At 46.2% G+C, this 13,430-nt stretch overlaps 1 protein-coding gene across 5 annotated transcripts; it reads right to left on the bottom strand.

The window, feature by feature from the left end:
- Positions 1-355: 355 nt before the first annotated feature.
- Positions 356-13,430, bottom strand: map7d1a (MAP7 domain containing 1a). Of its 5 annotated transcripts, none has more exons than XM_088999131.1 (15): positions 13,261-13,430; positions 10,967-11,035; positions 10,694-10,714; positions 9,037-9,200; positions 8,871-8,964; positions 8,093-8,215; positions 6,628-6,910; positions 5,537-5,718; positions 4,703-4,971; positions 3,512-3,616; positions 3,098-3,148; positions 2,962-3,025; positions 1,946-2,030; positions 1,014-1,176; positions 356-704 (listed from the first exon to the last, which is right to left on the bottom strand). In XM_088999131.1, the coding sequence occupies exons 1-14, from the start codon at positions 13,289-13,291 to the stop codon at positions 1,026-1,028; spliced, it is 1,692 nt and encodes a 563-aa protein (XP_088855257.1). In that variant the 5' UTR covers positions 13,292-13,430; the 3' UTR covers positions 356-704; positions 1,014-1,025. The 5 variants fall into 5 exon arrangements, with proteins under 5 accessions (XP_088855257.1, XP_088855258.1, XP_088855260.1 ...); XM_088999132.1 differs by having other exon boundaries at positions 356-701; XM_088999135.1 differs by lacking the exon at positions 356-704 and adding an exon at positions 1,248-1,290 and having other exon boundaries at positions 1,057-1,176.

Genomic DNA, 13,430 nt, shown 5'->3' with positions numbered 1-13,430 from the left:
GGTTGAGTGAACGCTGGCGCATATGGCTGCCGCTGCTCACCCACAGAAAAACTGATCCTGTGACTGTAAAGTGACCTTGAGAGTTTTGAAAGGGGCTTACAAATGAAATGTATTATTATTATTATTATTATTATCATCGGTGGAATTACTAGAAAAGAGTGAATTGTAAAAGCAACTCAAAATTGAACTTGATAAAAAGACTGAAAATATGTCACGGTGGGGGGGGGCATTCAATGTATTCTTAATTATTCTATGATTATTTATGTGGTATTATTCAGAGCTGAGCACTTTTCTCTTGACGCTCACGTTTTTTTTCTTGCATTCTGAATGAAAGAAAGCGCAAAGAGCCCCCGGGTCATCTTTTTTTTTTAATTGAACGCGACGTCTCGGGGAGCGGACAGACAGCGCAAACCCAAACGGATTGTGGCGACGTCCAATATTTGCGTCCTCTCTGGAGAAACTTGGTGTGAAAGCGGCGCCAACGTCGGCGCGAACCGCGCTTGCCTCGCCAACGTGGCTTCACTCACTCACTCACTCACTGACTCACTCACTCACGCAGAGCAGGAGAAGGAGAAGGTGCAGGCGGACCGTCGCCGCTTCACTCGCACCCCCACAAAAGCAGAAAAAGAGTCACTGACGGCTGTCGGCATGGCGCCGCTCGGTAGAGGTGCCGCCGTCACCGCCGCCGCCGCGTCACAACACTTCTGGGAAAAAAAAAGGATAAAAAGCAGTCAACACAAATACAGAAAATTGATTTCATCATCAAGCTCCCAAAACAACTTTTTCATTGGAATAGTGAGATACCGAAAATTACCAAGGCTTTACTTTGTGACTTTAAATCTATCAAATTTGCAAGTTTGAGTTTCAAGTTTCTGCGAATAATCCGCCATCTCTAAAATACTCGATATTTCAAGCTGGCCCTTAATGCTCTTCCCTAAAACCAACGCCACCTTTTTCCTGTTCACGTGCCATCGACCAATAAGAGCAGAGCCCTGCGTCACGTGACATCATACCCGCCGTTTTCTTCACGTAGGCGTCGTCGGCGTCGATAGCCGGGACGTCGCCGGCGTCCCCGCCGCCCTCGGGGCGTTCCGCGCGCCGCCGCCGTCGTCCAAGTGGCCGTTGCGCTCGCCAACGGGCGGCTGGACCCCGTTGGGCTGAGTCCGGAGCGCCGCGCTGCGGCCAAACAAAGCCATCAACCCTTGGTAAGGTCACGCTTGCCATTTTGCTTACAAGAGTTACCTTACCTAAGTCATTAACGGCAATTTAATAATAATCATCATCATCATCCTAAAAATAACAATAATAACAATCAATAACAACAAATTATAATAATAAATAATAATAATAATCCAAAAATCATAAATAAAAAATAAATAACAAACAAATAAATGACAAATAAATAAATAAATACGACTATTACTACTACTACTAATAATAATCCATTTCATATCTAAGCCCCTTTCAAAACTCTCAAAGTTACTTTACAGTCACAGGATCCGTTTTTCTGTGGGTGAGCAGCGGCAGCCACACGCGCCAGCGTTCACTCAACCCGGAAGACACTCAAATACATAGAAAGCTAGCTAGCTAATAAATAGCCGATAGATAGACAGCTAGCTATATAACTAATAGATAGCCAGCCAGATAGCGAGCCAGCCAGCCAGTTAGCTAATAGATAGCTAATAGCTAATCGAGAGCTAGGTAGCTAGCCAGCTAGATAGAAAATAGAGAGCTAGCTAGCTTATTATTATTATTATTCTGGAATGTGTCACATGATCCAAATGAGAAGAAAGTCGCCTGGAAATTGGCGCACTTGGACAGAATCCGAGCAGCATATTTCAAGTCAACGAAAGACACACAACGAAAAGCACCAGCAAAGAAAGCAAAACAAACAAAGCAAGGTAAACCCTCCAAAGCGTCAACAACGAATGAGCTTGAGCGTCACCTTTGTCTTGTCTTTGTCTCGTGTTCCATCTGGTTGTTGTTGTTGTGGTGCACGTTGACATTCGGACGATCCGCAAGGTCGCCATCTGCAAAGACAACCAACGTGCGTTGTTTCTTGTGACTCGTTGCGTCAGACTTTGTGGATCGGAACTTTGGCCACGAGACTCGCATCATTTACACTAATACCTCGTCGCCTTACAAACTTTACATTCGCGAGCATATAGTCTTGGCTGACGAACTAGTGTTTGGCGGAAGAACATCAAACCACACAGTCGAACCGCACCACGGTGCATGGAACGCGAGTTTTTGTCACCCCCTTCCTTTGAGCGCAGACGCGGTTTGTTATCGAGTGGATACTTTGGCTTTTTTGGAGGATCGAAAAAGACCCCACCACAGGCTAGTGTTTAGCCGAAGAAGCCACAAAAGAAAATGACGGTCAAGCAGAAGAAGGAGATCATCGAGAAACACCAACGAGGTGTGTGTTTGTGTGACTTAGCATCCCAGCACCAGTATGCTAAGTCGACCATTGCTACGCGTGGCTAAGGGTGTCCCTGTGTTATCTAAGCAACGGTCTCGGGCAATCGAAGAGGTTGAAAAACTTCTGTTGATTTGCATTAATGAAAAGCAGCTGGCAGGGGACAGTGTGAGTGAGGGTATCATCGGCGAGAAAGCACGGCCACTTCACTTGGATATCATCAAGAGGCAACGACATCAACGGCCAATAAAACGACTTGATTATACAGTACAGTTTATGTCTTTCATGACAATACAATAGCACATTTATTATACAAAAAATAAGGTGGTATTTTGTGTAGTTTTAAGGCTTATTTAGTAGAAAATGATGTTTTTGTATGTATATTCTTCTCATTTGAATGGTTTCCTATGGGAAATTAATGTTTGGAATACACACACTTTTCACCTTACACACTTTCTGGGAACCAATTAAGTTAAGTAAGGTATCACTATATTTTGTGTCGTTTTAAGGCTTATTTAGTAGAAAATAAGGACGCAGCTGACCTTTGCCCCTCTCTGCCTCTTTGTCGCCGAGCGGATGAAGCCGTGGCAGCGCCGCCATTTTCTCCTTGTGGGGAGAAGAAGAAAAATGGATAACGTTGGGATCGAAGGAGGCGAGCGTTTCTTTGAGCCGCCGTACCTTGACGCTGGCGTCCGATTTGCGCGTCCTCTTCATGATCTCGTCCAGGCGCTGCGGAAAAAGTCCAATCACAGGAAATTCAGATGGACACGTTGGGGGGAAAAAAAAAAACATTATTGATCTGCTTATAATAATAATAATAATACATTTCATTTCTAAGTGCCTTTCAAAACTCAGATACAGGAAGTTTTTCTGTGGGTGAGCAGTGGCTGCCACTCAATCCGGCAGTAACTCAAATAGAAAGCTAGCTAGCTAATAGATAGCTAACAGATAGCGAACTAGGCCTTCACTCAACCCGGAAGTAACTCAGATAGAAAGCTAGCTAGATAGCTAAACAGATAGCGAACTAGGCCTTCACTCAACCCGGAAGTAACTGGGCTAGAAAGCTAGCTAGCAGGCTTGTGGATAGCCGACCTTTTTCCTCTCCAGCCTTTCTCGCTCCTCGTTGAGGAAGTGCTTCTCCCTCTCCAGGCGCTGCTTCTCCGCCTCCTGGCGAGCTTTGGCCTGAGTTTCGCCTTTCTGAGGACGCAATCGAGGACATTTTGGTCTTTTTTTGTCTCCCACTTTTTCAATTCTAAAGACAAGTAGCGGAGGGCGGTTGTAGCCACGCGCCGCGCCGGGTGTTGGTGTGGCCCCACCCCGATGATTGCTCGTCCACCACATTGGCCTTATTTTGGTTCTGGAAAATGACTCGTTTGACGAGGACACTTGGGCTTTGTTTCGCTTCCAAAAAAAAAAACAAAAAAAAACTTCTCAATGGAACGCAAGCCGTTGTGTGATTCCCGACTTTTACGCTGGAAAATAATCTCAGCAGAGAGTTTTGCAGCAAATGATGGCACGTAAACAAGAAAATAAAAACAAGAGCAACACCACAGGTGTCAAAGTCAAACTCTGGCCAGCCGCAACAATTTATTCAGTCTGCAAAAAAATCAAGCATGTGAAGAGCCATGCACATCTATCGAGCTAGCTAGCAAACGAGATAGCTGCCAAACAAGTGAGCTAGCGAATGAGCTGGCTGGCGAACGAGCGAGCTGGTGAATGAACGAGCTAGCTGGCAAATGATCGAGCTAGCTAGCAAATGAACGAGTTAGCGAACTAACGAGCAAGCTGGTGAACAAGCGAGCTAGCAAACGAACAAGCTAGCTAGCGAATGAACGAGTTAGTGAACAAACGAGCAAGCTGCCGAACGAGCTTGCTAGCAAACGAACAAGCTAGCTAGCGAACAAATGAGCTAGCTAATGAACAGGCTAGTTAGTAAACAAACGAGCTAGCTAGCGAACGAACGAGCTAGCTAGTGAATAAACAAGCTAGCTAGTGAATGAGCTCGCTAACGAATGAGCTAGCTAGCGAACGAATGAGCTAGCTGGCAAACGAGCGAGTGAACGAGCTAGCAAGTGAACAAGCAAGTGAGCGAGCTGGCGAACGTGCTGGCTAGCAAACGAGCTAGTTAGCCAACGAGCCAGCTAGTTCTCCTATCCAGCTGTCCGGCTAATCCTTGACATCACAGGTGTCAAAGTCAAGTGTAATCGTGGGGCCAAATTCCCGAAAATGAAAACAACAGATTGAAAGTGAAAGTTTGTCAAGGGACTTGTTGTTGCGGCGTACCTGCTTCTGCAGCCGTATGTCCTCAGCCAGAAGCTGCTGTCCATCCGTCCTTTGCTGCCGCCTGGTCTCCTCCTCCTCGTCCTCCTCGTCCTCGTTCTCCTCCCTGGCCGGGCGCTCCTCCTCTTCCCGTTCTCGTTGCTGGCGAGCCCGCCGGCGTTTTTCGGCCAGGACGCGGGCCGCCTCTTCGGGGTCGTTGGTGCCGGCCGCCGGCTTGGGCGACGGCGAGACGTGGCAAGTCGACGCTAACGCGCTTCTGCGAGCGGGAGAACCTTCAAGAGAGACAGCTAATAGTAACTCAGATAGAAAGCTAGCTAGCTAATAGACAGCTAATAGATAGCTAAGTAACTCAGATAGAAAGCTCGTTAGCTAATAGATAGCTAATTGGCTTTCACTCAACCCGGAAGTAATTCAGATAGACAGCTAGCTAGCTAATAGACAGCCAATAGCTAAGTAACTCGGATAGAAAGCTAGTTAACCAATAGATAGCTAAGAAATTGCTAACTTCGCTCAACCCGGAAGTAACTCGGATATAAAGCTAGCTAATAGACAGCTAACAGATAGCTAACTAGCTAATAGATAGCTAACTCGGCCTTTCACTCAACCCGGAAGTAACTCGGATAGTAAGCTAGCTAACTAGGCCTTCATTCAACCCGGAGGTAACTCGGATAGAAAGCTAGCGAATAGACAGCTAAGAGATAGCTAACCAGGCCTTCTCTATACCTGGAAGTAACTTGGATAGAAAGCTAGCTAGCTAATAGATAGCTAACAGATAGCAGCTAACTAGGCCTTCACTCAACCCGGAGGTAACTGGGATAGAAAGCTAGCTGGACTCACGGCGACTGTCTTTCTCGGGGGTGCGCTGAAGCCCGATTCTGCCCAGTTGGACGGGGGAGGAGGTCTGGCGGTCCACCTCGGCGGCCCGTCCCTTGGGGGTCGAGGGGCCGGGACTCGGCGAGGCCCTCCCGTCCTTGGTTGCGGAGGGCGACGACGGCCGCGCTCGGGATGGCCGACCGGGACTGGACGGAGCACGGAAAGCGGCTTTAAGCTAGCAGATATCGCTGCAACCTCATCTGCGCTACGCCATCAATGGCATCTTTTTGTAACTCGCTAGCCTTTCGGCAACGAAAACCCTTTTAAACCACAGCTGGCCTAGTCAAGGCACCGAGGCCTTCTGCAAGGCCTTCTTTCCTGGCTAACGCTACCCTCTAGTGGACTTGTAGTCAATTACACCAGCTTTTTTACGTGAGTCGCCGTTGTTGGTGCAGTAACTAAATTATTATAATAATAATACATTTCATTTATCAGCGCTTTTCAAAACTCTCAAGGTCACTTTACAGTCACAAGATAAGTTTTTCTGTGGGTGAGCAGTGGCAGACACACGCGCCAATGTTCACTGAACTGGGAATAACTCCAATAGCTCATGTTAGCTAGCTAGATAGCTAATAGATAGTTAGCTAGCTAGCTAGCTAGACAGATAATAGTTCGCAAATAGCAGGCAACGGTGACCCTGTTCAACCGGGAATAACTCAAATAGATCAAGTTAGCTAGCTAGCTAATAGATGACTAATAGCTAGCTAGCTAGATAGTTAGACAGCTAATAGATAGTAAATAGATAGCTAGCTAGGTAGCCAGCAACGGTGACCCCGTTCAACCGGGAATAACTCAAATAGATCAAGTTAGCTAGCTAGCTAATAGATGACTAATAGATAGCTAGATAATACATTGTATTTCTAAGCGGCTTTCAAAACCTTCAGTCAGCACAGTGAGCAGCGGCAGCCACACGCGCCAGCATTCACTCAACCCGGAAGTAACTCAAATCGGTCGAAAGCTAGCTAGCCAATCGCTACCTAGCTAGATAGCCAGTCAGCCAGATAGTGACTAGATAGCTAGCTAGATCGATAGCTGTGTGTGTGTATTTTGTTGACCTGATGTTTGTTGTGCGTCTCCCGGTGGGCAACAAGAGGCCGGCCCTCTTGTTGAGGAAGTTCTCCTTGGCCAGGGCATTTTTCTCCTTCTCGTTCTCCCGTTCCTTGTCCTTCTTCTCCTTTTTGCCGCCGGGCGTGGAGCTCCGTCCGTGCTGGCGCTGGGCGATGTCGGGCGTGCCGGACGTCGCCCTCCGGCGTTCCTCCACGCAACGGCGGCGATGGGGCCGGTGGGTGCGCTGCGTCAAAGGACCGGCGGAAGAAGAGCGGGGGCACAGCGGCAACTCTGGGGGACGGAAGGCCGATTCAAGCAAAACTGATAGGACGGAGGTGGCGCCACCTGCTGGTTGTGTTCATGTGTCACACACTGAATGGGAGTGTGAGACGCTTCGACAGTGAGACCTCGGCTTACGAACTTCATTGCTTCCCAGAAAGTGTGTGTAAGGCCAAAAGTGTGTATTCCAAACATTCATTTCCCATAAGAAACCATTAAAATTAGAATAATCTGTTCCCAGGTCCCTATAAAACATACTTTTCTACAAAATAATCCTTAAAACTACACAAAATACAGTGAGACCTCGGCTTACGAACTTCATTGCTTCCCAGAAAGTGTGTGTAAGGCCAAAAGTGTGTCTTCCAAACATTCATTTCCCATAGGAAACCATTAAAATTAGAGTAATCTGTTCCCAGGTCCCTATAAAACATACTTTTCTACAAAATAATCCTTAAAACTACACAAAATACAGTGAGACCTCGGCTTACGAACTTCATTGCTTCCCAGAAAGTGTGTGTAAGGCCAAAAGTGTGTCTTCCAAACATTCATTTCCCATAGGAAACCATTAAAATGAGAATAATTCATTCCCAGGTCCCCATAAAACATACTTTTCTACACAATAAGCCTTAAAACTACACCAAATATACCTTATTTCATGTATAATAAATGTGCTGTGGTATTGTAATGAAAGAAATAAACTGTACCGTATAATAACGTCATTTTATTGACCTTTGTCCATTATGATATGCATACACACATGTCCATTATAATATATAAAATATATAAAGTATCTAAAATATAGAAAATATAAAAAATATAAAAAATCTAAAATATATAATGTATAAAACAATAAAATTTGAATGTTAAAGTATATTAGGCATTAGTAAAAGGCCAATAAATATTTGGTATAAAACACTTTTGTCACACAACTAGCTAGCTTTCTATCTATTTGAGTTACTTTTGGGTTGAGTGAACTCTGGCACGTGCGGCTGCCGCTGCTCACCCACAGAAAAAAGCTTGACCTTGAGAGTTTGTAACGGCGCTTATTAATGAAATGTATTCTAATAATGACGATATCAAATATTTTGTGTGGTGAAATGATGACTTTGCTGTGGCGTTCACGTGTTGAAGAAAGAGGTTGTGAGAGCCTCCTTTTGAGTTTGGGCGTTTGTGGAAGGAGCGATGGCCACTCACGTCCATCTTTGCCGTCGGCGAGCACGCCGGCGGCGCTGCGGCTGCGAGCCAAAGAAGACAAGGTGGGCGTCATCAGGCGCTCCACGACGCTGCTCTCCCACGGCCTCGGCGCCGCGTGACGGCCTGCCGGCAAACACGACAAAACAACAAATGAACAAAGGTGACGGGGGCCGCCTCGAAGCCCCGACGCGTCCGACCAATGGCGTCCACAGTTTTTGGAGCGGCATCTGATTGGATAAGAATTAGGCTGGAGAAAGCACATTCGTCGTTCCATCATGAACGTTGACGTTTGTAGCTACATTTAGCTTGTAGCTAACGTTCACATTCCGCCATGACGTCCCAGATCCACTGGTGAAAAGGACACTTTGATCCTCTCCTCTTTCATTTAGAACTGCTTCATGTCACAAATAAGGTACAGAAGTCTTTGTGTTGTCATATTATTTGTTATTTAGTTCTTTTAGTGTTGTTTTGACTTCAAGATGGCTGCCTTTCCAGCAGCTCCTGTATTGTGTTTTTCTACTTCTTCCTTTCCTGTCCTCTTCATTTCATCACTTTGTTGCAGTGAAATGTCAATTTCTCCCACTGCGAGACTAAGAAAGGTAAATCCAATCCAATCCAAAAAGTGCAACTCAAGGTGGTTCTGGGGACTTTTGCAACTTTAAGCCTAAACAACGAGCAAGCGTGCGTCGGCCCCAAAAGCGGCGAGGCGTGGCGTGGCGTGGTCCGCTTGGACAGCGCGGCAAAGATTCCGATTGACTTGGCGTCCCGGGTTACTCACCCTCCTTGCGGTTGGCGGCCCAAGAGCATCTCTCTTGGCGGATTTGGGCCCAGGTCTTCTTGGCGGATCGCAAAATGGCCGCCTCGTAGCGTTCCTGGAGAGCAGATGATGAAAAAGACCTTTTTTTCCCCAAAATGGCGGGCGCGGTTGTGGGCCAGCGACGGACCTTGTTCTTCTCCAGCTTCTGCTTCTGCCGCTCTTCCAGGGCGGCGCGGCGCTTCTGGGCCAGAAGGCGTTGTTCCTCCAGCCTCCTCCGCCGGCCTTCCAGCTGCTGCTCCCGAAGACGCCGCGCCTTCTCCTCCTTCTCCAGCCACTGGCTCTTCTTCACCGCTAGGGGGGGAAGGAGGAGCGTCAGAAGAACATTGGATGAAATGGATGGAGGCCTGATCCAAACGTGAAAGGTCTTCGCGACAAGGCTTTCAAAGTACAGTGATACCTCAGCTTATGAACTTAATTGGTTTCCAGAAAGTGTGTGTCAGGCGAAACGTGTGTATTCCAAACATTAATTTCCCCCTAGGAAACCATTAAAATGAGAAGAATCCGTTCCCAGAAATCGTTTTTTTACAAAATAAGCCTTAAAACTACACAAAATACAGTGATAACTCAGCTTGCAAACTTAATTGGTTCCCAGAAAGTGTGTGTAAGGTGAAACGTGTGTATTCCAAATATTAATTTCTAGTAGGAAACCATTAAAAAGAGAATAATCCGTTCCCAGGTCCCCATGAAACACACTGATAACACACAAATAAACTGTACCGTATAATAAAGTGCTTTTATTGACCTTTGTGATGGTTGTTGATGGCTTGATGGAATGGATAGCTTTTAGCATCAAGTCTCTCAAGGAATTCTGGGTTGTCCATCTTAGAAGTTGTGATATTGCAACAGATGCAGGCGGACACACTAGAAACTTCATGAATAGCTGCTTCCCTTGCTTGGATGTTCTCTTCAAATTGTACAGAGGGCTTGTGCGGGTTATTTGTGGAGCTCGATTGATAGGATATTTTAATCTTGCAGTCGACACTCTGTCTTTGAACTATCAATGAAGTTGAAACAAGTCCAAATTTCACTGTTTTCCATCCATTTTCTCACTCTCTCGGTCGTCTGCCGATCCTGTTTTATGTGCTGCTCTGTGTTTCTGTAACCGGCCCTTATAGTCTTGCGAATTTAATGTTTGTAAGGCAAATAGTTCGTTAGCTAAAGCGTTGGTGAGACGAGGTGTCACTGTACAGTAATCCCCTGTTTATCATGGTTATTGGGAACCAGAACCCCCCACGATAAGTAAAAATCTGCAAAGGAGGTGGTGCTAAGTTGGTGGACGCAGCGCTGGGAACCCATCAAGCCACAGCCGTGTACAAAAGCGCCCAATCAGTCCACATTTTTTTTCCTGAACGTTTTTCTTTTCCTAAAAAATGCCGTGAAGAATTGAACCCGCCAAAAGTGAATTGCGAAGTAGCAGGGGGATCACTGTACTTCAAGCCAAACAAGACGGCACCAGCTGGATTGTTGCCGGCTCATGTCTTGGAGAGCAGCGTGAAATTTGAAGCCATGGATCAATTGTCGGAGGACCGGTCGCGACCGCCCGGCGACCTTTCCAAAATCAACAGTAGCCAAAATGGAACTGTATAGTGCCACTTAGCAGTTTTTTTTTGACGACGATACTAGTGCAGCGTGTTCTACCGGAAACAAATTCCTTGTGTGTTCTACATACTTGGCAATAAAGATGATTCTGATTCTGATTCTGATCTCTCAGAATGGAGTGACACGGAACCAAATGAGCAAAATGAGCTAGGGCGTTTTGGGCTAGCTGCTGCCAGGTCACTCACCTTGACGCTTGTTGAGCTCTTCTGCAGAGGGCGGGGCAAGAAAAGACAAGCAGATATTAATTTCATAAACTTGTGAGTTTCAAACTCGCAAATTTGAGACTTTCAACCTAGCAAACGTGTGACTTTTTTTTCTCTGAATAATCCCCATTCTCTACAAAAAACTATCTTTCAAGCTGGCCCTAAAGCTCTTCCGTCGGAAAGCATGCAAATGAGCAGGCTGCATTTTTTTTCTTCGCCCACCCCACCAGGAGGGGGAGCCCCCGTGCCACTTACCCAGATGTTTGACCTTTTCCTCTCGTCGCTCCTTAGCCAGTTGCTGCCTCGCCCCTGTCGTCATCGCGTCTGCCGTGCGACACGAGAGGGAGAGAGAGAGAGAGAGAGAGAGAGAGAGAGAGAGAGAGAGAGAGAGAGAGAGAGAGAGAGAGAGAGAGAGAGAGAGAGAGAGAGAGAGAGAGAGAGAGAGAGAGAGAGAGAGAGAGAGAGAGAGAGAGAGAGAGGACGTCCACGTTACGACGGCGAGAGCGGCCATGCCAAAAATTCACGCGGCAGCAATATCGGCGTGCGTTTGAAGGGTCTTCTTCGTGAACGCCATTTTTGCCGGGATTTCGCCGTCCAGATGTTTGGCATCAAACACAATCGGCGCCATCCAGTGCACCAGGCACGTCAAGCGGCAAGAAAACACGTTTGAAAAAAAACCTCTGAGCCAATTTGGTATTTTTGGCGCGGCGGAAGGCCCACGTGGTCCCGTGAGGTGCCGCGCTAGGCCTTCAGTAGTGCTCCGGCTGAATCAATCCAGGCCTTCATAACATTTTTATTTTCACAACCTTGACTGCGGCCGCGACCCATCTAAAAAGTGTGGAGTGATTGACTACAAGTCCACTGGAGGGCAGCGTTAGCCCCGAAAGAAGAAGAAGAAGTCGCGGGAGAGGCCAGCGGCGTGTATAATAATAATAATAATAATACATTTAATTTCTAAGCACCTTTCAAAACTCTCAAGGTCACAATTATTGTTATTAGCTAGCTAGCTTTCTATCTATTTCAGTTACAATCACATATTTTTTTTTGTACAGGTGAGCAGTGGCAGCCATTAGCGCCAGCGTTCACTCTAACCGGAAGTAAACTTGTTGAAATTCTGTTTGATTTTCTGCTGCCTTAAAGTCTGAAGAACAGCAACAACAACAAAAAATAAAAAATAAATAAAATAAAAAGGAAAGTTAGCTTAGTTAGCTAAATGCTATCTCAAGCCTAATCAAAAAGTGTTATATACTGTATGATGTTATGTTTTATGTATAAATATATGTTAATAGCCAGCTAGCCGGGTATTAGCTATCTATTAGCTAGCTAGCTTTCTATCTATTTGAGTTACTTCCTGGTTGAGTGAACGCTGGTGCGTGTGGCTGCCGCTGCTCACCCACACAAAAACTTTATCCTATGACTGTAAAGTGACCTTGGCAGTTTTGAAAGGCGCTTAGAAAGGATGTGAAGTATTATAATTATGATTCTAAATAAAAAAGCGCCTCCAGCAGGACGACGACTTGATGGTTGTCATAAAATGAGCAAACACAAAGTTGGCGTGGAACACAAAAATGCAGATGAGGCCAAAGACGGGCCAAGTTGGAAAGAGCAATCGAGCTGCCCCTCGTGTGCCGCTTGGTGCCCTCAAAAGGGGGGACGGCGGTGGGGGCAAAAGGGGCCCAGACGCATCGGAAGCGCAGTGCTGACTCGCCGCCAGCCCCTTTGTTTAAAGGTCCAACAGAGTCGCCGATTATTTGGAAATCTAACTAATAGCTAGCTAGCTAAATAACTAGCGAGATCGCTTATAGATAACAAATATAGAGCTAGCTTGGTAGCTAATTAATAAAATAGAAGGAAAAATTAAATCAAGCAATTTTGTAAAGTATGTTTTATTTTTTTTACCGAATCTTATTTGAATGCTTTTGGAACGGCGTTGTGTTAAGAATATTAATAATGTCATGTAATGCAATGATAATAATCACAATAATTTGTGACACTCATTCAATCCGAAGAACTTTCTGCACCCTCTTTGTTGTATGAAGCAGTTCTAGATGAAAAAGAAGAGGATAACACACAAGAGGTGCTTTTACAACGTTTACATTTCGTCTTAGCATTTTAAGATACATAGCGACTGAGTGAGTGAATAAAATAAGAGAGTAGTGGAGGCGGGTGAGGGGGGTCCACCTCATAAGACAAATGTGATTTTGGAGAGAGGCCGACGCGGAAACAACAAGGAAGTCAAGTCGTCTGCGTAAGCGTACAGGAGTGATCCACCGATGAAAAAAAAGGTTTCTTCAGCCGCCATCTGGACTTCTTTCAAGGTGTCGGACGTTTTGGGATACGTATATTTAGGGCCAAAACTACCAGCAAATTTTGGCTCGCCGACGAAGCCTCTTGGATGAGAAGCGAAACGTCCGACACCTTGAAAGAAGTACACATGACAGCTGAAGAAACCTTTTTTTTCATCGAAGGAAGTCAAGTGTTCCATCCAACGGGACGCGACACCCCGTCGACATTTCTCCTCAAATACGAGCGGGAAAAAAAAAACTTACGTCCGTCCACCGCTTCGGCATTTGGCTCCATGTCGTCGTCTTGGTCGCGGTCGTCGCGGTGGCCTTCATCCAAGCGGCGACTTCCCGCCGCCCGGCCGTCCGTTCATCCCTCGCGCAGGACGGCTTCAACTTGCCACGCACTTGACGGCGCCGGAGTTGTTTCCGCGTCG

Source organism: Hippocampus bargibanti, linkage group LG06 (assembly GCF_051943395.1).
Source record: "Hippocampus bargibanti isolate YZ-2025 linkage group LG06, ASM5194339v1, whole genome shotgun sequence".
Classification (NCBI taxonomy): Eukaryota; Metazoa; Chordata; class Actinopteri; order Syngnathiformes; family Syngnathidae; genus Hippocampus; species Hippocampus bargibanti.
Note: the sequence above shows the minus strand (reverse complement) of the source record. Positions and strands in the feature narration are given on the sequence as shown.

Excerpts from the sequence above, each read along its gene's own strand:
- map7d1a (XM_088999131.1), bottom strand. The coding sequence starts at position 13,291 with ATGGAGCCAAATGCCGAAGCGGTGGACGGAC. Across the intron at positions 5,719-6,627 it reads AGACGCACAACAAACATCAG|TCCCGGTCGGCCATCCCGAG; the intron begins GTCAACAAAATA and ends TGCTCCGTCCAG. Across the intron at positions 3,617-4,702 it reads ACATACGGCTGCAGAAGCAG|AAAGGCGAAACTCAGGCCAA; the intron begins GTACGCCGCAAC and ends TTGCGTCCTCAG.